At 41.4% G+C, this 23,426-nt stretch overlaps 1 protein-coding gene across 1 annotated transcript in view; it reads left to right on the forward strand.

Annotated features, from left to right (window-relative positions):
• The window catches only part of NSMAF (neutral sphingomyelinase activation associated factor), a 2,091,028-nt gene that overhangs the window by 1,328,010 nt on the left and 739,592 nt on the right, over nucleotides 1-23,426 (forward strand). The window contains exon 21 of the mRNA XM_044065485.1: nucleotides 17,111-17,271. Coding sequence (XP_043921420.1) covers nucleotides 17,111-17,271 — 161 coding nt within the window. The remainder of the gene's footprint in view (nucleotides 1-17,110; nucleotides 17,272-23,426) is intronic.

A 23,426-nucleotide genomic window follows, 5' to 3' on the forward strand; every position in this document is an offset into this window, starting at 1 on the left:
TAGCCATTGAAAGAAGTATTCTGTTTATATTGCCCCTTATCAGATTGTCTCCATAGAGACATCACAACCAGATACTCAGTTGCCTCTACTACAAGCAGGGTTGCCAGATTTCCGACTGGCCACGTAGGGACAAACAAAAGTGAAGACTAAAAAAAAAAAAAACTGGCAGGGTCTTTAATGCGGAACATCAGAGTTCTGCATTAAACAAAAGTAGCTCTGTGTTTATTTTTTATAAGCACAGAGCTGCTCCTGTTTAATGCGAAACATCGCAGTTCCGCATTAAATAGAAGTAGCTCTGTTTTGCGATTTTTTGATTGGCCCGTATACCGGTATACGGGCCAATCAAAAATCGCTAAACACGGAGCTACTTCTGTTTAATGCGGAACATCGCAGTTCCGCATTAAACAGAAGTAGATCTGTTTTGCGATTTTTTGATTGGCCCGTATACCGATATACGGGCCAATCAAAAATAGCTAAACACGGAGCTACTTCTGTTTAATGCGGAACTGCGATGTTCCGCATTAAACACAAGAAGCTCTGTGTTTAGCGATTTCTGATTGGCCCGTATGCCGGTATATGGGCCAATCAAAAAAAAAAAACAAAGCGGAGGCTGCCCGGGATTTAAACTGGCAGTGCGGGACTTGGGATTAGGCTGCTGATCTCGGGACAGTCCCACCCAAATAGGGACGTCTGGCAACCCTGACTACAAGCATTCATTTGCTAGAGGAAAACTTTTTATTATATTAACTGTCTTTTTTTATTTGCTTGTTCCCTTTAAAACTTGTTATTGGATCATGCTAAGGGCCTTAATCCAGTCATTCCTCTATACAAGGGTAAGAAAAAGCATATAATTTTTTCTGGTATCATACTGCATTGACTTTTACTCTGTTTTTTACAGTGTAGTGCCTATATTATTAAAATTGAACAAGAAGAAAGAAAGAAGGAAAAAACAGGGACACCTGTTTACTTTAGTATCCTTATTATACTCAAAAATAACTGAGAAAGTTTTACTTTGTAGCATGCAGGTTACATCATGCATTATAAAAATACTACTGTTAAGAGCAAAACTTTGTTTTACATACAATTAACTCTTTCATTCCGCCTCCTCTCTCTTAACTGTTCTTCCAAACATTAATGAAATAAAGTAAGGCATATAATTTGGAGTCTAGTACAAGTTTAACAGTCACAGAATTTCAATTTTAGCAGGTTTTCTTGTTGTCTTGTTTCACAAATGTAATTAATGCTTTGCAATCCTACATTTGTCAATTTCTGTGTTGCTCATTTTCTTCCTGTTGATCTCCATTTACCAAATACAGTCTCTGATTCATTTCCAACATACTCCCAGTTTTTCTAGTCATCTCTTTTTCTGTCTCTCAAGCATTTTCTTTTGAAACATTGTAAAAGCTTTCCCTGACACAGTCTCTCTATGGGCTTTATTACCAGCAGAAGAAGAAGCAGAATATCTTGTTTAATAGCTCACTTTTTGCTGGACAAACCTTTGTATTCCCCCCTTAGGATGTTCTGCATCAAAAATTATTTTGCCCCTCCAGGAAAGAATAATCTGAAAATAGCTGGATACAGCATCTTGAAACTCATGCCTGCTTTTCGAGGTTTCCTGATTACTGGAATACATTTACTCCTGTTCTGCCTGGTGTACTAGTAAGTGTCCCTAATATTCTGCTGAATATCCATCCTGAAATCCTTTCTTTGTCAAATTCACATGCTTATTACTTTGCAAATGTGCCTTCTGTAGCATTGCTGTTTGCACTCTTTTTTTTTTTTTTTTTTTTTTTTTTAAACAAGAAACATCTTTATTAAATGATCATGTATGACAGAGGCAATCTTACATTTATATAAATGAAAACAAACCATACTGACAGAATTTCAGTTGCAAACATACATTACAAACCATGTTGACACTTGTAGTTGCAAACATTATACGTTGCTTATAATCTATCCAGTCATTGCCCGTCAAACATTGCATAGCTCATTCAAATCCTGTCTTCTTTTAAAGCTCGTTCCTCCTCTACATGTATTGTTCCCACAGTTCCCATTTTTTTCCTATGTAATTTGCTCCTACCCTTTTCCAAAGATCCCGGTTCCAGTCATTTTATCTCTGTTACTACATTCGTTACTTCTAGTAAAGTTGGTTTGGGCTTCAATTTCCATTTTCTAGTAATTGCTTTTTTTGGCAGCCACCATAATTAGACTCAGCAAGGCCTTAATATGTCTAGACAATTCCGATTCAGTACCTTAGCTCAAAAAAAATAATTTCCTTAGTTACACCAGTTTGCTCACCCAGTATGTCTGTCAGAGCAATCTGCAAGGAATCTTTAAAATATTCTTCATGTTTCACTGTTGCAGTACCGACCTGTAGGATTTCCTGCTGTGGAAGCCATTGGCTGGCCCGACTACCAAAGTAAAAATCTCCATCATCGTAAGGCTGGCAGATGCCCTACTATGATGGCAGTGTGCTTGGGTATAAATGGAGTCAGCTGACACCATGACAAAAGTCTTTTCTTGCCGTCGAAGACCAAAGCAGTGTTTCAAGTGCATCTGCTGAATTGAAGTACCCTGTTGGAGAACTCTTTTTCTTGCTTTAACTCATGTCAGATAAGGATAACACTTGTCTCCACTGTAGTAAGCAAATCCCACACCAAGAGTTTCATACATTGTGTGTCACCTGTCTAGGCCCAGATCACAACATTCCTAGTTGCTGTTTTTGTGACCGTTTCAGTTCTGGGACTTTCAGGCATAGGGCCAATATCTTAGTCAGGCATCTTAGCCTGACATCATCTTGGCATTGTTCGAGGATGTCTGCCGGTCATCCGGAGGTTGAGCTTCCTTAAGTGTAGGAAGGATAAGGAAAAAAGACCCAAGCTTAGGGCCTCAGATGACACCCGTTCACTGTCTGCCTGATCCCCAAGGCTTGTTATTGCTGAGGAAGACGAGGCATTTCTTCAGCCCCTTCTACTACTGAGGTGGTGGCACAACCCTCTGTCAAGACCCATAAGGAGTCTGACATGCTGTCAGGTCCATCAACTTCTGCACAGGCCTTGCCTTTCAGTTTCTTGTTCGGGTCTAGAGTCACTCAACAGACCTCATCTTTCGATGAGCAATCTTTTACCAGTGAGGTTCCTTCGAGGTATCAGCCTGCATCAGTTCTGCCTTATAAAGAGACTGGTGGCAGGCTTGTGAAAATACCTAGGCCAAAGCTACTTCTAAGAAGGGTTCTACCTCAGGTTCTATACCTAGGCCTACTCTAGGCTTGGTCAGGTTAGCTGCAGACCTTATCTCCGTAGTCAGAGCTGGGCAACCCCTATGGAGTCTTTCCCAGGGACAAGGAATAGGGATCCTACCCCTGATGTTTTCTCTGAACCTCCTGATTTAGATGAGGATTCTGACCAGTAGGGGTCTGTCTTTGAGGAGGGGCCTTTCCTTTCTTTCTTTGAGGATTCAGATTCTGAGGAGACTCTGCCTTCAGATTCTCTTCCTGAAGACATCACTTTTGTGGAAACGCTCCATGCTATGAGGGAAGATTTCTAGTGGGAGGGATAGGAATACCCGCAATCTAAAAAGAGGGGTTAGGGAGTTCCATGACCTCCCAGTAAACAAGCCTTTAACTATTCCTCCTGTATTGGAGGTGGTAGAGGATGTTTTTATGGACTCTTCCCTTAATCCAGATTTTCTACCTCCAGCCCCTCGAAAACCAGACAGATTTTTCAGGGTGCTGAACTCACATAAATACCATTTCAAAAATCTCTCTGCTGGACCCAGAGGTTGTCACTCCAGGTCCCAAGGAAGTAAGAGCCAGCTCTTCAAAGAATCCTTTACTTGCTGACAAAAAAGCAGGGCCCTTGATAAGTTTGGTAAAAAAAAGTTTACACTTCTGCTACCCTAGCCATGAGGGCCCTTAACTGCCAGTTTCATATGATAAACTAACAAAGTATTTTAGATAAAATGAAGCAAAAGATAACCTCTCTGGAGATCAAGAACATTTGTAAAGAATTCTTGGACTTCTCCCATTCCAGCTCTCAGGTTTGCTAGACACTCATTACACTGCGGCTATGATGCTATGGAGGCCTCCAGCCGAGCTGCTGTATATGGTTCTGTCATTAGAAGGCATGCTTGGTGTAGGGAACAGAACCTATCAGACCATATCAAATCCAAACTTGTAGATGCACCCCTGGACAAGGACTTTCTTTTTGGACCAAAGCTGAGGCAGTGCTAAAAAAGATGGAATAAAAAATCTGTGCAAACTGTCAAGGACTTCCTCCAAGTTCTGCCTCTTAGGTTTAGTATGAATTTTCTCACTAAACACTGGTCCTTTCCAAGTCAATCAAAATGTGACCAGAGGAAACTCCAAAGGGAAAGGCCTCAAAGGCAGCATCAATCACAAAGGCTCAGGCAGTGGTCCTCAGGAACCCCCAGGCAGGGGAGATATAGGACACAGGGCCCTGGCAGAGAGCAGCAATGACTCTTCCTTTTCAATACCCACCCCCTGACCCTCTGTAGGAAAGATAGGAGGAAGGCTATCCCTGTTCAAAGAAAATTGTTCCTTCATTACTTCAGACAAATGGGTTCTGAAAGTTATCTCAGATGATTACAGGCACACTTTCAAAGAGCCATTAAGGTACTCAGGTTACCCGGATGTTCCACAAAATCAAAGAGCAGAGTCCCTTTCTCAGATTCACAACCTATGTTCACAGGGCTCATTGAAACCAGTGCCAGAACAACAGATAGGGAAGGAGTTCTAGTCCAGGCTATTTCTGGTTCCCAGAAAGGAAGGCTCTTGGTGCCCTATTCTAGACCTTTTCTGCCTCAATCAGTCCCTGCTGGTACCAAAATTCAAAATGTTGACTCTTCTAAAACTTCTTCCCATGATAGTCCCTGAGGCCTTAATGGTCACCTTAGACCTAAAAGATGCTTACTTGCACATTCCTATAGAGGAATGTGCTGAAGTTTTCTTTGTTTCATAGCAGGTACCAGTCACTTTCAGTTCTCTGCACTGCCCTTTTTATTTTTTTTGCTCCCAGGGTCTTCACAAAATGTGTAGCTCCTATGATCAGCTTCTGCAGAACAAGAGGGATTCAAATTTACCCTATGTAGATGACTGCCTCATTCAAGCCATGAGTCGGTCAAAGCTCCTCAAGGATCTTGCCTTCACTCGGGGCCTCCTCACCTCCTTGGGGTTCACCATAAATCTTCACAAATCCAAAACAGACCCATCCACCAGAGTAGTTTTCCTGGGGGTCTCTTCTGGATTCCTCCCTTCAAAAAGCCTTTCTCTCTCCAGAAACGGTCTCCTTCCTGACTCAATACTTTCAAAACATTATGCAGAGACAATGCCTCTCAACCAGGGAATTCTTCAGAGCATTGGACTACAATGGCATCTTTGTATCCTCGTGACCCCTATGGCCAGGCTACACATGAGGAAGCTCCAGTAGTACCTCAAGGATCTGTAGTGCCAGCACTCCCAGTCCCTGGAGACAGAAATTCAGCTGATTCCTTTGCCTCAAGGAGGAATTTGCTTGATGGACACGGGCATGTGCCCAGAACCTGGGTCTCCCATTCATCTTCATCCCTCAGGGCCAAACTCTAACCACAGATGCTTCAGAGACACCTTGGGGGAGGGCTCATTTCAAACACCTTCAGTCCCAGGGAAGATGGTAAAATCAGTTGAGACACAAACATATAAACTGGAAAGAACTGATCAAAGTGCAAAAGGACCTAGTGGCTTTCAAAGATCAGTGGAAACCAGGGGTCCTGCTTGTCAAAACAGGCAACACCACAGTCATGTGGTACATAAACAAGTGGGTGCCCCCTTGTTTATGTTGTACATAAACAAGGGGGCACCCACTATTACCCTCTTTGTCGGCGAGCGATGCAAGTCTGGGTGACAACTCACTCTCTGGGGCTGCAATTCATGGCACAGTACCTCCCAGGGACTCAAAACACTCTACAGATCATCTTAGTGGGAACTTGATGAATTCCCACGAGTGTCATTTGCATTGAGAAACATTTATCTGCATAGTCTAGAAATGGAGATCCCCACAGATAGATCTCTTTGCCACCAAAGAAAATGTTCACTTGAAAAAAATCTGCTCCAGAAGCAAACTACCCATAGCCTGGAGGACATATGCTTTCTCCTTCCTTTGAAGCCACCAGTTTCTTTATGCGTTTCCTTCCCTGCCTGTTCTTCCATGTGTCCTTTTATAAATCAAGAAGATGGCCCAATGGTCATCCTGATAGCCCCATACTGGACCAGGCAGCCCTGATATCCTCTGCTACTAAGATTAACCAATGAAAATCTGTGGCAGTTACCTCAGAGAGTGGACCTTTTGACTCATGACATGGGAAGGTTTGTGCATTCCAACCTACAGACTCAAACTCTCAGCCTGGATAATTCCCCAAAGTACTACTATGAGCATACCTCTAAGCAGACTAGTTCAGAACATCCTGAAAGAGGCTAGAAGGTCTAGTACTAGGAAATCATGCTAAGCCAAGTGGAAAAGATTCTCCATTTGGTGCCAGCGGCAAGGCTTCAGTCCTAACTCAGCCAATATCTCTGTCATTTTTAATTACCTGGCTAGCCTGGTTGACAGATACCTATCCTCTTTTTCCATCAGAATTCACGCTTCTGCCATTTCAGCCCACATCCCTACTCTTTCCCCCTATCTTTTCTCACCCCTGTTGAAACAATTCCGTAGGGGAGTGGTTCATATCAGACCTTCCAGGAGACAACCCACACATCCACAAGACCTCAATTTGGTTCTAGAAAAATTGACACTACACCCCTTCGAACAAGCAGCTTCTGCTGATTTAAAATTCTTAACCTGGCAGACTGCCCTTTTACTGGCTATCACCTCAGCTTAGGAGGGTCTCTGAGCTGCAAGCTCTCATTGCAGTGGAGCCATTTCTCATATTCCACCTAGACAAAGTATCACTCCGGACTAAACCTTCCATTATGCCAAGGTCACAGACACAAAAGTATTCAAAGAACTAAACCAACACCGGAATGGAGAAAGGAGGTTCTGCTGATAGGGATGACTGCAAATGGGTATACAGACAATAGGGAAGAGGGGGCTGGATTTTATTGGAGAAAATTGGGAAAGGAACCAAGGTATTGGGAGCAAATAACTAGAGAGAAAAAGATGACAACAGGAAGATGCCAAGAATTTATTTGGACTGCAGGTTAGAGATTGCCTTCCCTATCAGGGATTGATATCAGAGTATAAGCAAAGAGAAAGAAATAGGGGGGTTCTAAATGAAAGACCAGCACTAGTAAAGTTTTTAATAGAATCTAGATCAGAAGCTGCCATTAAAAAAGGAATAATTAGAAGAGCATATAACATATTGCATGAGAATTATAAGACTCAATCAGAGGAGTTTAGAAAGGATTGGGAAAAGAGACTGGATAACAAAGTCTAGAAGATTTAGGATCTTTGTTTGGAAGTGTTTACATAGGTATTTTTATACCCCAAGTAGACTCCAAAGAATTTTTTCTCGGGTAAACAGCAAATGTTGGAGGTTTGAAGGGGAGGAAAGAGGTAACTGAACATATTTTCTCTGAGTGTAATGAGTTGGCAGACAGTACAGTTTTGTACACTTACCATAAATGTAGATGTTCGAGTGTATTCACTGCTGCAGTTCTGACTTGTGGAATTACTTGCTGTGGAAGCCCTTGACCATCCTGACTACCAGAGTAAAAATCTCCTTCCTCCTAAGGCTGGAGGAAGCCCTACCATGATATCAGTATGCTAGAGTATAAGAGGGCCAGTCAACGCCATAACATCTGTTTTTTTTCTTGCCCCTTAGAAGGTACGAGCCCCCAGGATGAACTATAAGCATAGGACAAAGGGAGAAAAAGGGGCCTGCAGGGTAAACACCCAGGTGGTCCACTGGTTAGTGAAGAAAATAGAAGCAGACTACTCTTGTAGGCACAAATAGGGGAAGGAAGGAGGGAAAGAAGACTGCAACAGTGAATACACTCAAACATAAACATTTATGGTAAGTGTACACAACTGTAGTATGTTCTTCATGTTTCATTGTTGCAGTCCTGACTTGTGGGATGATTTCCAAAGCGGAGATGAAGGTGGAAGGTAGATTAAGGAGAAGAGAGGAAGCCTTGCAAAAGGCAGTGGCAAGTCCTGCTCTGTACTTGGAAAAGGCTAATAAGTGGTAGTGTTTGGTAAAATTATGCACAGATGACCAGGTAGCAGCTTCCAAAATGTCTTTGGTAGGTACTCCTTTCAGGAAGGCAGCAGAGGTAACAGTGGACCTAGTAGAGTGAGTGCTTACAGTTTCTGGAGGCTTTTTACCATGATGGCTGTAACAAAAGGAAATACAGTGAGAGATGCACTTGGAGATGTTATGTTTGGAGACTGGTTTCCCTTCAGAGCCAGTGGAAAGGACACGGAGTTGGTTTGATTTTCTGAAAGATTTAGTTCTGTTAAGATAGTAGAGAAGCTGTGTGTGCACATCCAAAGAGTGAAGGATTCTTTCCTCCCCCCCCTGGTTCTGAGGCTTGGGAAAGAAGGTGGGCAAGAGTATTTTTTTTTTCAAACACCTTTATTGAATTATCTCTTGTGACATAGGCAAATTTACATATAAAAGTAATCAAAGTACATTAACATGATAAACATTATACTTCAAATATAGTGCTATATATTATATAACTTAAGCAATATTATATAAATTATTCAATTCCTGCCTTTTTTAAGTTAAGCAATATTACATAAATTATTCAATTCCTGCCTTTTTTTAAACAAGAAAAATCTTTATTAAACCATCACTTACTACATAGGCAATCATACATTTATATAAATAAAACAAACCAGACAGACACAATCCTAGTTGCAAGTATTTTATTTCACAATCCATACTGACACACTCTCAGTTGCAAACATTATATATCACGTATTATCTACCCATTTTTTCTCACTCAAACATTACATAGCTCATTTAAGTCCTGCCGCCTTTTAAAACTCATTCCTCCCTTGTAAATAGTTCCCAAAATTCCCATTTTTTTGCCTATTGTCTGTATCCCTAATTGCAGTCATCCCTATCAGCAGAATCTCCTTTCTTCATTCCCACATTGGTTTAGTTCTTAGAATACCTACTGCTACTTATATTTTGTGTCATTATTGCTACTCTCCTTAAAGGTCAACATCCAAAATCCCAGTCTCTGTGTTTCATCATCATCTCTTTCCACTTTGAATTATGGTTTAATGCTTGTGCTATGTATAGGAGCCTTAACTGAGTTGCTCTGAAATACCCCTTCAAATCGAGTTATCCCAATCTGCCTTGTTCTTTTGGAAGAAGAAGCTTATCCCACTTGACTCTTGCCATCTTCCCCTCCCAGATAAAATCCTTCAGCTTTTTTATTAATTGTTACCCACAACTTCTGCTCTGGTTGATAAAAATATGCCTGACCTGTGTATAAGATTAAAGGGACTAAAACATTTTAACTGCTTGCATCGTTATAGCCATATAACAGAGCTTCCATTTTCTCAGTTTTTGAATTATCTTTTGTTTAGTCTCTTCCCATATATCCTTAGCTGCCACACTGGAATAATTTTTAATCCATACTCCTAAATGCTTTGTTTTATCATGTCTCTATAAATATGGATATTGCTGAACCAATTTGTGTGGCGGTGCATAATTTACTGCTATTGCCTTTGATTTAGCTTCATTAATTTTGTATCCTGAAAATATCTGTCTCAAAAATGTTTCACAACACTGTAATGTCCTTTTCTGGTTTTGTCAGGTATAAAATAATATCATCTGCAAATAGAGACAGCTTTTCTTGACTACCATACCAATGATATCCTTGAATTTCTTAGTTTCTTATTTTCTTCACCAGTGGTTCTAAATATAATGCACATAAAGGGGAGAGTAGACACCGCTGCATGGTTCCTCTGTTCAAACAGAAATTATCAGAGAAGCCCCCACTCCCTTTAATTTTCACCTCTGATCCATCATATATCCTCCTACTCAATCTTATAATTTTATAAGGGAATGCAACTGCTTCCAATTCCCTGCTCATAAAGTACCAGCTTACGCTTTCAAATTCCTTATCTGCATCAAGACCCACCAGCAACAGTTGTATTTTCTTACATTCTGCTTCCTTCTGGATCATCTATGTTCTGTTAACATTGTCAAATGTTTGCCTCCACAAAGTCACATTGATCCATATCTATCAATTTTGGCATCACTTTTGCCATTATAGACATAAACAATTTATAATCATGGTTTTGTATTGAAATTGGCCTGTATGAAGCTGGATCTGATGAATTTTTACCCTCTTTAGGTATTATACCTACCACCACTTTCTTCCAGGATGTTGGTACTTCTCCTTCTCTTAAAATACTGTTAAACAAACCTTTCATATGTTTCAGTTTTTCCCCGCCTAGCTACCAAAGTTCCATAGGAATACCATCTATTCCTGGGGACTTTCCTTTAGATTGGTTATACATCAACATTTTTAGTGCATCTCCTCCTATCCTGTTAGTAATTGAGCTTCATCTACCTCGGACCTTGGCATATTTAATTCCTCCATAATCGTTTCCCATTTGTACCTTTTCTTCATTTCCATATTTCTCTGCTTTATATAGTCTGTCATAGAATTTCCGAAATATTTCTGATACTTCTACAGGATCCTTTATCTTCCTTGTCATAGGCTCCCTAAGCTTGGCAACAGCCCTTTCTACTTTCTTTTTGCCTGAGTCATTGTGCTAAAGGTTTTTGGGCTTTATAGTTATTATCAAAACACAGTTGCTTAACAGCAGTCTTTATAAACGTATGCATATTATCAAGGTAATCCCTTATTTTCTTTTTAGCATTCTGCAGTTGTTCCTGTTCTTGTTTTTGTCGGATTCCCCCTATTTTGCAGTACTTTGTTTGTCAGTCCCTCTAAATAATTCTTGTTACTTCTTAAGCATATCTCCCTTTCTTTTATTTCTACCCTATTGTTAAACTCCACTTTAATTTTATCCCACTCCCTAGATATATGGGCAGAAGAAATTTCTGTCTTCTCTAATAGCTCCTGAATAATTTACACTACCCATTCCTTAAATTCCTCTCTTTTCAACATATAGGTGGGAAAGTGCTACTGTTTCATTTTTAGTGTAATCCTTCTTCCTTGCCAGTAGTCGCTTAGTACTAAAAATCTACCCCTTATTATCTTTTTTATCCTTTTCTGTCCCTTTTCAAATTAATACAAGTATTCCTCTCTTCCTTTGCCCCAGGTATTCTGCTGAATAACCACCCTGAAAACATTTCTGTATCAAATTGAAATGTTCACTTCTTTCCAAGTATATCTCCTGCAGCATAGCTGTTTGCGCTGTAAATTTTTTAATATAGTTCTCTAGTCTGTCTTTCTTTCTTTCTTGTATTTATCTGTGAGACCATCAATATTTAAAGACATTACAGAAAGCATCATTTTCTTAAAACGTTTTTATTCCCATCTTGTATGTATAACAGCTTTTTTGTTAAATGTCTAGTTCCAGCTTTTGTGTTACATGCATATACTGTTTGGAAGGTTACTTTTTTATACAGTAGTTTCTTGTCATCTCCATTTGAGCCTATGTCACATCTTACAAAACTTTTTGTTTTATTGAAACCGTCAAACAAAAATACAAACACACCTCCAGTACCACCTTAAAACCTATTAACTTAACACACAAAACTATGTACATTTTTAAATATTAAAGTTTTACCCTCCTATTAGGAACAAATGTCCCCCACATACACAGGCTTGAGATAACCTAAAACAAAGGATCTGATGTTGCAAATTTTCATTAATTTCATAACTGATGGGTCTGGATCCGGTACTCTGATCTGACTCAGCAGTTGCACTAGCTAGTGGCCTCCAACAAACGCTCGAGCTCCTTTCCCACCCAAAATGCACCATCCCTAACATTCCTCAGAACTTGTTAGCCACTTTTCACATCTAGATGTCGCCTAGGCTCTCAGGCTACGTAAAAAAGATAAGTGAATTTTCTACATAGTCATTTCTTCCATTGTTTATTTCTTTTTAAGTCCCTTTCTGCTAAGAAGTTTATTCTCTTTTCTCAAGTGTCTCTCACTCTAATATACCTTTAGACACCTTTATACACTTGATAGTGCATTCTCCGCTACCATTGTTGATGGGCCTTTCCTACCCTGTTTTTTTCTTCTCAGTTTTTGTAGTTAACCTTTCTTTTCTTCTTTTTACAAAAAAAAAAATCTGCTAGCTTATTCTTTATAGTTTTCTCTTTCAGTAGTTAGAGTATTTGGTTAATCACTGTCTGGATATTTTAGGACACAATTTTTTTGAATCTCCTTTGATATCTGGTTTTAAGAAGTCTGAGAAAGGGTTTAAAAAATTTAGAGAAATGGGGGCATAAAATGCAATTTTTTGGAGGCCCACACTCTGTGTGTTTACTGTTTAGGACCAGATCACCTCAACCAAGATTCCAAGATTTGTACTGGGTTGAACCACAAAGCATTGTCTGAAAGGAAACATAAATTGGTTTTAATGGGTTTGTTACCATCTCCCTTTTCTCAAGCCATTGCTGCAGTTCAGTCTCCCAAGAGTAAAACTAAGGACCCTTCAAAATGGTCCAGACCTTCGGACTCCCCTGCATCTACTTCCTCGGAACCATGGAAATGAGAGTGGTGTTTTTAGCATTGCAAGCATTCCAAAACTCTGTCCCTGTCTGGGCAATTGCAGTCCAAATGGACATTTCAGTAGTTTGGTACATCAACAAACAAGGGGAAACCAGATCTTATCCCTTCTGTTGAGAAACCCTAAGAGAGTGGCAGTGGGCAATATCCTCCAACCATTTTCTAATAGCAACACATATTTCTGGGAAGCCCAACATAATTGCAGAGAATTTGAGCAAGTCCAGTTTTACTGCCCATGAGTAGTCTTTCAACAGCAAGGTGACGGAAATGATTTTCAGTTGGTGGGGCCAGCCTTGCTGCAGTCTTTTTGCATCTCCCCTGAACAACAGGTGCATGCAGTAGCTTCTTTGCCCTGATACCCCAACTGGAGGAGTTTCTGGGGGATGCTCTGTTCCACAGCTGGCCCCCTGGTCTTTTGTATGCTTATTCTCCAACTCCCCTGATTCCTAAATTCCTTCAGAGAGCAGCTAGGGTGAAGAGCAAAATCATCCTCATTGCACCTTACTGGCCTCAACAGATTTGATTTCCCTTCCTGTGGCCTCATCTCCTGTATCCACCTTGGATTCTGGATCCTATTCCATACCTTTTGTCTCACCCGACATGCGCATGGTTCACCTGGATATCTCAAATCTCAAACTAAATGCGTGGTTTCTCCAATTCCCTTAATAGCCAGACAACCCATTCTCTTCCCCTGTCTGTTCTATTCTTTTATCTTCCCGTAAACCTGCTACTAGGAAACTCTACAGGAGTAAACGGATAAGGTTTGGTTTTGAGCAGAGCAGAATCAGATAGATCCCCTTCTCAGCTCCAATTCATTCTGTTCATGAATTTTTAGCTAGTTTGTTTAATGAGGGTGCTAGTTCATCGACTATTAAAGTTCAGCTTGCAGCAATCTCTAACTCTCATGTGGGGTTTCAGAATTCTTCCTTGGCTTCCTCTAAACTGTGCAAAGCCTTTTTGAAAGGTACTCTTCTGCTAAGACCCCCTTATAAAGACCCCATACCCAAAGTGACCATTTTGTTACAGGACCTAAACTGGGACACTTCAGGGCTGCCCCGGGAAGCCAGGTCTGCAATCCCATTCTCCCAGCCCCCATGGAAGTGGAGATAGGGCAGCCATGTCATCTCACACCAAGGCAGGTAGATTGGCCTTCTGTCCTTCACCAGGCATTGTGGGGATGCCACTCTGTGAATAGCACCACCCAAGAGGCAAGAGGCCACATGCTAGGAGGCTTGAAGCGATGCACTTTATTCGGCACCTGGCACTTTGGGGGGGGGGGTGAGAGACTAAGGTGTGCCGCAAAAAGTGCAGAGATGGGGGGACCACAGGGCCATCTCCCCTGTGAGTTTGAAAGCCCTAGGTGCAAGGCAAAGTGGAAAACCGGTGTCACAGAAGTCTGGATGAGGGACTGTCTAAGGCTTAGTGGCCCAGCAGAGTTCCATGAGGTTGGGAAGATCCCCTGACAAGCTCTAAGAGCATGCATGATACTGCATGATTTGGCAGCAGTTAGGAGATATGTAACCCTGGAAAACTCTCTCTCCTGGGTAGAAGTGGAACCCCAGAGGGGGTCAGTCCTAGTGGAAGTCTGAAAGGGAGAGAGAGGTGGAAAGTGACTGGTACAGGACAGCTCTCGCTTGGGTGAGGGGGTACGGACCCGTCCATGCCCCCTCTGGGATGGAAGTCTGGAAGAGGGAGAGAGGCAGATAGTGGCAGGGCTGGGTGAGTTCCTGTCTGAGTGAGGGGGTTCAGGCAGAGCTCCCCATAATGGAAGTCTTTAAGGGAGTGCTAGGGCAGACAGCAGCAGGGCCTGGAGAACTTCTCCCTCGGTGAGCAGGGTCAGGCACAGCCCCCCCCATGATGGAAGTCCTTAAGCGAGCAACTGGTAGAAAGTGGTGGGGCCTGGATAGCTCCTGCCTGTGTGCGTGGGGTCAGGCAGAGCTCCCCATGATGGGAATCCTTGAGGAAGTGCCAGGGTGGATGGCAGAGGGGCCTGGAGAGCTCCTTCCGGGGTGAAGACATCACCTTCACTCAACTTCAACTCAATTTCAATTCAAATTCAACTCAAAGAAGAGTAAACCTGCCTGATGGACAACTGCAATTAACACGCTTTACAATAAGAGGAAGAAATTGCTGTCTTAAGAGTAAGAGGGAGTGAGCCCTAAATTGGAAACACTCCCTCCTCAGCTGAAACAAGCAAATAAGACTTCTTGTGAAGTCCTCCAAACAAACTACGAATCCAAATTCACTTCCTCAATTAAGTTTAACCACAAGGCGTTCTTTAGTTACATCTTTAACCTGAAAGGAAAGGCCCAGATTTGTGCCTAACTGGTAGTTAATGATACCGCATGTACTGAGCCCGTGGACGTAGCTAACCTGTTAGCCAACAAGTTCTGTGAAAACGTCACCCCCCCTGTCACTCCACCACCTTGCATCTCTGAAGAGCAGGTCATAAATGACCTCTCTAAGGCCAAAAACACAGCATCTATGGGACCTGATAACATCCCAGGTTGCGTCCTACATGGGCTTCAACAAGAATTAGCAACACCACTGGGTATTCTTTTCAGTCGTAGTCTAAGCTCTGACTTCATCCCAGCTGATAGGAAAATGGCCACCATTATCCTCTTGGGCAAAGGTGCTACTTCCACTGACCCTGTGAACTATAGACAAGTTAGCCTGACTAGCCATATCTGCAAGGCCATAGAGCAAGTCATTATGGACCTTATTAACAAAGGTGTAGCTAATCTCCAGACACTTGACCATATTTAGTTTGGATTTGTCAAAGGGAGATCATGCCTGTTAAACCTGATGGAGTTCTTTGAGACTGTCACCAAGGCCCTGGAGGAAGGGAAATCTGTGCATACAGCCTACCTAGAGTTAGTCAAAGCTTTTGACACTATTCCCCACTCAGACGTCATTGACAAACTCACCCAGCTAGGTATCAACACTTGTATCATTAGATGGGTCACTAACTGGCTCACTGATAGAAGCCATGTAGTCAAAATAGGGGAATCAACCTCCAATAGCAGACCTGTAACCAGTGGTGCTCCACAGGGATCAGTCCTGGGACCCCTGCTGTTTGAAATATATTTCTGTGAAGTACAAGCTAAAACTAAAGGTCTGTTGCTGACAAAGTTTGCTGATGACTGCAAACTGGGAGCGGTCTTTGAATCTCCAGATGATATCAACATCCTAGAAGAAGGTCTTACACAAACAAATGATTGGTGTGCCAAAGTCATAGCCTTAAACTCAATGCAAAAAAATGTATTGTCATCCCTTTCTGTAAGTGCAATGTTCTTGCTAACTACCACATCAATAGCAGCACCCTAAGTATACACTCAGTGGTGAGAGACCTGGGCACACAGGTTAAGAGCAACCTTACCTTTGATCACCATGTCTCCACAGTGGTAAGAAGAACATTCTATATTGCTCCTCTCTCACAAGTAAGGGCAGTGTATCCAGAAAAAAATAATTTATAACCTCTCTCTACTCTTCACTAATCAGGCCAAGAATTGAGTACAATGCCCCTTTTTGCGTGTACCTTTCCAAGCACATGCAGCAATTGAAGAGACCACAAAGAGTCCACACAAGGAAAATTCAAGGTCTTCAGAATCTGTCCTATGTGGATCGTCTGAAGTCACTATTACTTTATTCTGTTTCATACAAACTACTTAGAGGCAATCTATGCCTTGCATATAATGCGATCTTTGACCCTGCTTTATTGAAAATGCTGCATATCCACAAGTCAAAATGGTACATGGGTTACTCGGTCTAAAGACCTTAACCTAGTATGTGACATTAATAGAACCTGCTGGAGGGACAGATTTGTCTCCCAGAGGTTACCACACCTTTGGAATGGACTCCCATTTCATGTCAAGCAGAGCTTCTAATTGGCCCTCTTCAAACATAGTCTGGATGATTGGATGGGTAACCGTACATTTGCCCCAGGGATTCAACCTGTGTCCCTCTTGGACAGGGGCAATTGGTGCTGATTGTGGAAATAAGGGAAGAACTTGGCTAGGCTTGTAAGGGCCCTAGAGCTATTAGCCTAGTAAATTCCTGTGATTCTATGAACTGGGCTGTGCAGGCAGGAAAAAGTGGGCTGTAAGGCCGTTGCTGTCCTGGAGATGCCTGTCTTTTGCCTTACCGGAGCAAATGGGCCAGTCGGGTGCAGGAAGAAGGGCCATTAGGCCAATCCTGTAGAGTTAAGATTGCAAAAGGAAAGACTTAGTGTAATGTTCAGACTCTTAAAATGATATCTTCTGTTTTATAAAAAGCCACAAATGTTATTGTATGGCAATGATTTATGACAAAGTTTCCCATTTTTGTTGTGTAATAAAAGCATTATGCTGCCTGTGAGACTTGGCAATATTCTCAGATTAAAAAAAAAACTGCCCAGAGCAGAGAAGCTTTTCTCACCTGTATTTTTATTAAAATATTCTAGTATTCAAGACACCAATGAGAAAGTTGCAATGCTGACACAGATCCTCGAGTTTGGGCAAACTCCAAAACAGTTGTTCACAACCCCACATCCTCAGCGGATTACTCCAAAGTTTCAAAGTATGTCCAGAACAACTAGTTACAGTACTTCAGTAACTGAACCAGGTAAATGCTGCACAATAACAAAGTCACTGTTTGTCTGTTCAGTGCCGTTTTCTAATGCATACATTAACATTGCTTTGAGAGAAAAATGTATTAATGATTTAAAACTGAATTTTATGAACAATAGGCAATGCCATAATTGATATATAAATTTGTCCTTTCCAACCTAGTATCACAGAGGGAACACTCTTATCTGTACTGCTGGTGACCGGAGTTAATTTAACACTGAGTGCTGCAGGGCTAGTAAGAGAGGAGGAGGTTTTGAGAGCCAGTGTCCAGTTATTTTTTCATCCTTTACTTTATTTATGTATCTATATATGTATGTTATTTACATTGTGTTGACCATGTTAGTCCCACTTAGTATAATTTGCATTTGGTGACTTGGATAATCCCACTACCTGTATTCTATTTTCATGGGAGACTTGGAGTGGTTTTATATTGACTGGGATAAATTAATCAGGACAATGGGGAAATGCCCCTGCTGTTTTTTCGATAAGGGTTATGGGGCCTTTTAAATCTGCCTTACCTACCACCAGTGTGGACAGGGAGACAGGCAACTCTGGTTTAACCCTTTGCAGAAACAGTATTTTTGTTTTTGTGGATTGTTCAGTGAAAGTGATCTTCAGATTTATTTTTTATGATACTGGTTTCAGTGAAAGCGGTTTCAGTTAAGTGATATGCATCCAAATGAAAGAACGATTTGAGAGCAGGAGCGTGTTGCTGCTTGAAGAAATAAAGCCTTCAAGAATGTAAAGAGCTCTGATTCTTTCAGTCCTCCCTAACCTGTATTGTTTAGGTACTAAGACATTTATCCGGGTAGTATAAAAGACAGCTGTGTGGAAAGCTGAAAGGTAGATAGTAGGAAGTTGCCAGTGTGGGGATAAATCAATAAGGAGGAATGTTGTAGCAAAGTACAGAAGATCCATTTTTAGGTCTTATCCAGTATGAATCTAGCACTGAGCAGTATTCTACCTTCTGCAAGGATGATGCCACAATATGAACAGAAGATAATTGAATTTTATAATTGGATTCATTTTTGGTGTCATTTGAATAACGTTTAATACTTGGCAGTTTGAGAATATGGCTGACAGACCACACTACTTTGCCAGGGATTGTCTATACCTGTCCTCTTTAGGGTTTCAGATATTAGCTAAAACCTTGTCCACCCCAAAGCACTTTTTTAGGCATTGCCAACCTGCTAAATCTTCCAACATAGAAAAAAAAAACAGCCCAAGAAAATGTAAAGGTGTTCTTCTCAGTGCCAGTGGTATATATAAGAAACTCCACTTCCTGTCAGCTCTCCTTACCCTGGAGAATGTGGATGTTTGTGCACTTAATGAGACATGGTTTAAACCATGAAGAGCACCCAGGCAGTAAATGTCTATAATATCTTCCAGACTTTTAGACCAGCTACTGCACAAGAAGGGACAAAAGGTGGAGGTGTCTCAAGTTACATCAAAAACAAACACACTTCAAGGCTGGTGAAACAGCATGATGTTCTTGAAATATATATATATATATATATATATATATATATATATATATATATATATATATCAATCATTAGCAGACCGGAGTTCCGCTGTGGCGACCCCTAACCGGGAAAAGCCGAAAGACACAAACAAACAAATGTTTTCATAGCGTTTAGTTTTTTTATATAGTGATGTTTCTTTATTTAATTAATGATGTAATTAAGTAGGTGTGTCTTATTTGGTATAAAGCTGTGAGTATGAATGGTAAAAAAAATGTTACTCTGTAAAAGGCAAGTTTGCCGAGGCGCTGGAGAGAATATTTTCATTTTATATGAGATAAGCAGCGTTTTATAATAAATCCTTTGCACTTCAAGGAATTGGATTATTTTTGTGGTGAAGAATGTTCTTGAACTTCTCTATGCCCAAATTACCATAGGCAAAGTCCCATATCCTTGTTATAGGCCCTCCTCTGTGACCCAGGAAGCCCATACCACATACCTAAATTTACTGGCAACTCTTCCCCATTGAACCCAACACAATATTCATGGATGAGTTTAAATACTCCACTGTAAACTGGGAATCATACATGATCGCAAATGTGCAGGTCCTGAGATTCCTGGACTTTGTAAACAAGCACCCTGAAAAAGCTAGTCCATATGCCCATTGGGAGTGCTGACATCTGTGACCTGGTCAAGGCTAACATCAGGATCCTCTGGCTGACCAAGTTTGCAGGCAATTGCAAATTAGGAACAGTCGCAGAATCCTCTAAAGACACAAATACCCTCCTAGAAGCTCTAAAATAGATAATTGGTGCCAGGGCTGTGGTTTAAAGCTCAGTGTCAAGAAATGCATAATAGCATCCTTTGGGAAGACAGCTACCCCTCGAAACTACCAAATTGATAATTCACCCCCTAAGAGTTAACTGAATGGTCAGGATTTTGTAACACAGGTATAGAGTAACCTGGCAGTAGTAAGGAAGTCATTCTATGTTGCTTAACTTATAAGCAAGGGTATGACATCCAGGTCCAATGATGTCATTGCTCCTCTGTACTTGGCCCTCATCAGACCAGTCATTGAGTACATTGCCCCCTTCAGTATATACCTGAGCAGGCATATGCAACAAATGGTGTGACCACAGAGTTTCCTGACAAATAGAACACAGGGCATAAACAACATGTTCTACACAGACCATCTCAAAGTCCTGTCTCTGTACTTCATCTCCTACAAGACTGCTGAGAGGCAGTCTGTGCCTAGCATATAAAGCATCATCTGATCCCACTCTGATGAATCTGTTGCACATCTGCAAAACAAATTACTCATTGTAGAGACCTAAACCTGATCTGCAACATAATTAGGGCATGTTGGAGGAACAGGTATACAGTTGTGCATCACTTAATGTCCTTCTGCACAACGTCTGACTGCATTTATGTCCATACTGTGTTAAGCAAACATAAATGTGGTCGGACATTGTGCAGAAGGAAGTTAAGTGAAGCACAATGTAAAGCATACGGTGTTCGCTTAACATCCTAGTTGCTTAATGTTCATTGGGATCGAACCTATTGTGGACATTAAGCGACAGTTACTTGCATGTCTCAGAGACTACTCATCCTACTCTGGAACAGGCTTCCCATCCATGTAAAGCAGAGTTCTTCCCTAATCCAGTTCAAGCACATCTCGGACCAGGGGATGAGGAGTCTGAAATTTACCCCTGGTCTGGCATATATGCCTCTGTTAGACAGACGTAGCCTATAAATGCTTGACCACCTATGCCCAAATCTACATATGCACCTTAAAATAATCCTAGAGTATCAAAGCTTGTCAGTTACATTTGGTAAGCATTGTTAGGGTTTAAAAAGGCCCATGGGGGTATTAGCCTAGTAATCACCTATGAACCTAATACATTTGTATGTTATAGCATTGAAGGACTCCGTGGTATAATTTGCCTTATTGCTGAATACCAGTAGGTAGAGAATTTTAAGAATTTTTTGATAATCTCTTAAGCCAGATAAATGGCAAATTACTTTTTTTTTTTTTTTTTTTTACTAACTTTAAAGCAAACCACTTATTTTATTTGACTTGGTCACTGGGGTAGAATGCTTATCTCAGTGGACCATTTTCAAGTTTGGCATGGGGCACACAATGTAATAATAAACTTATTTTATTTGACTTGGTCAGCTGGGGTAGAATGCTGATCTCAGTGGCCCATTTTCAGGTTTGGCATGGGACACACAATATAATAATAAAAAAAAGGATCGGCTTAGTCATCAATTCTCAGAGAATAAATTCATGTAACATTAGAAAAAAAATAACATTGTGGTTAGTTTACAAGGAATAAATGTATGCAGTATTACAGAGTGCAAATGTAGTGCAGCAGTACATATTTGAAGAGAAAAGGGAAAAATGAAGGGGGTAAAATTATCTAGTCTTATAGGGGAGGAGTATAAGACTTAAGAAATAATACAGGGTGGAGTCCTGACTCCCTTTGGTTCAACCTGCTCGTGCAGGAAAGAAGGAAGATTGTCAAGTCCTTGTCAGTGACCACTTGAAATAGTCTCTCTTCCACAACAATAAAATGCTAAGGTGTGCTATGGTGAATAAAGGTGGTATGTGTTATGGTGCTTGTACTCCGTTTTTGATTTTACATGAAGCTGTAAATGAAGTAATTATCTCTTTCTATTATACCGGATCGGTCGAGGCCCGGGTTAACAACGACCGCCACCAGTACTGTTAGCCAACAGGGTGCTGGCAGAAATTGGACTACTGTTGGCTGAAGGAGGAGAAGAGGGAGAAGGGAAGAGAGAAGAAAGGCTACGACTGTGGTAGTGAGGGTCAGAACTTTGAATATTGGCAGTATGACTGGCATAGGGAGAGAGCTAGCCGATATGATGGACAAAAGAAAGGTTGGTATTTTGTCTCTGCAAGTTTCCGGATGGAAGGGGAGTAAGGCTAGGTGTATCAGAGGTGGGTTCAAATTGTTTTATCATGGTATGGATGGGAGGAGAAATGGCGTAGGAGTAAGGAACAGTATGCTAAGAGTGTTTTGGAGGTGAAAAGAGTGTAGGATAGAGTGATGTTTATGAAGCTGGAAATTGATGGTGTAATGATGAATGTTGTTAGTGCATATGCTCCACAAGTTGGGTGTGTGATGGATGAGAAAGAAAAATTTTGGAGTGAGTTGGATGAAGGGGTGATGACTGTACCCAAGGGTGAGAGAGTGGTGATTGGAGCAGATTTCAATGGGCATGTTGGTGAAGGGAACAGAGGGGATGAAGAAGTGATGGGTAGGTATGGTGTTAAGCAAAGGAATGCAGAAGGTCAGATGGTAGTGGATTTTGCGAAAAGGATGGACATGGCTGTGGTGAATACGTATTTTCTCAAGAAGGAGGAGCATAGGGTGACATACAAGAGTGGAGGAAGATGCACACAGGTGGATTATATCTTATGTAGGAGGGCCAGTTTGAAGGAGAGTGGAGACTGTAAAGTGGTGACTGGGGAAAGTGTAGTTAGACAGCATAGGATGGTGGTTTGTAGGATGGTTTGTGAGCAGGAGGAGGAGGAGTGTAAGGGCAGCATGAAGGATCAAATGGTGGGAATTGAAAAAGAGTAATTGCGAGGTGGAGTTCAGGGAAGAGTTAAGACAGGCACTGGGTGGCAGTGAAGAGTTACCAAATAGCTGGATAACTACAGTAGAGCTAGTAAGGTGTTTGGGATGACATCTGGACAGAGGAAGGACGACAAGGAGACATGGTGGTGGAATGAGGAAGTACAGGAGAGTATACAGAGAAAGAGGTTGGCAAAGAAGAAGTGGGATTGTCAGAGAGATGAAGAAAGTAGACAGGAGTATAAGGAGATGAGGTACATGGCAAAGAGAGAGGTGGTGACGGCTAAGGATAAGGCATATGAAGAGTTGTATGAAAGGTTGGACACCAAGGAGGGAGAAAAGGACCTGTACCAATTGGCTAGACAGAGGGACTGAGCTAGGAAAGATGTGCAGCAGGTAGAGGTGATAAAGGATAATGAGGGAAACATACTCAGAAGCGAGGAGAGTGTGTTGAGAAGATGGAAAGAGTACTCTGAGGGGTTGATGAATGAAGAGAATGAGAGGGAGAGAAGGTTGGATGATGTGGGGATAGTGAATCATGAAGTGCAATGGATTAGCAAGGAGGAAGTAAGGATAGCTATGTAGAGGATGAAGAATGGAAAGGCTGTTGGTCCAGATGACATACCTGTGGAAGCATGGAGGTGTTTAGGTGAAATGGCAGTGGAGTTTCTAACCAGATTGTTTAATGAAATCTTGGAAAATGAGAGGATGCCTGAGGAATGGAGAAAAAGTGTTTTGGTACAGATTTTTAAGAATAAGGGTGATGTGCAAAGCTGTAGTAACTACAGAGGGATTAAGTTGATCAGTCACAGCATGAAGCTATGGGAAAGAGTAGTGGAAGCTAGGTTAAGAAGGGACATGATTAGTGATCAGCAGTATGGTTTCATGATGGGAAAGAGCACTACAAATGCGATGTTTGCTCTGAGAGTGTTGATGGAGAAGTACAGAGAAGGTCAGAAGGAGTTGCATTGTGTTTTTGTAGGCTTAGAGAAAGCATATGACAGGGTACCTAGAAAGGAGTTGTGGTATTGTATGAGGAAGTCGGGAGTGTCAGAGAAGTAGTAAGAGTGGCACAGGATATGTAC

This window comes from Protopterus annectens, chromosome 3.part0, assembly GCF_019279795.1.
Source record: "Protopterus annectens isolate FY-2018-M chromosome 3.part0, PAN1.0, whole genome shotgun sequence".
In the NCBI taxonomy this organism is placed as follows: Eukaryota; Metazoa; Chordata; order Ceratodontiformes; family Protopteridae; genus Protopterus; species Protopterus annectens.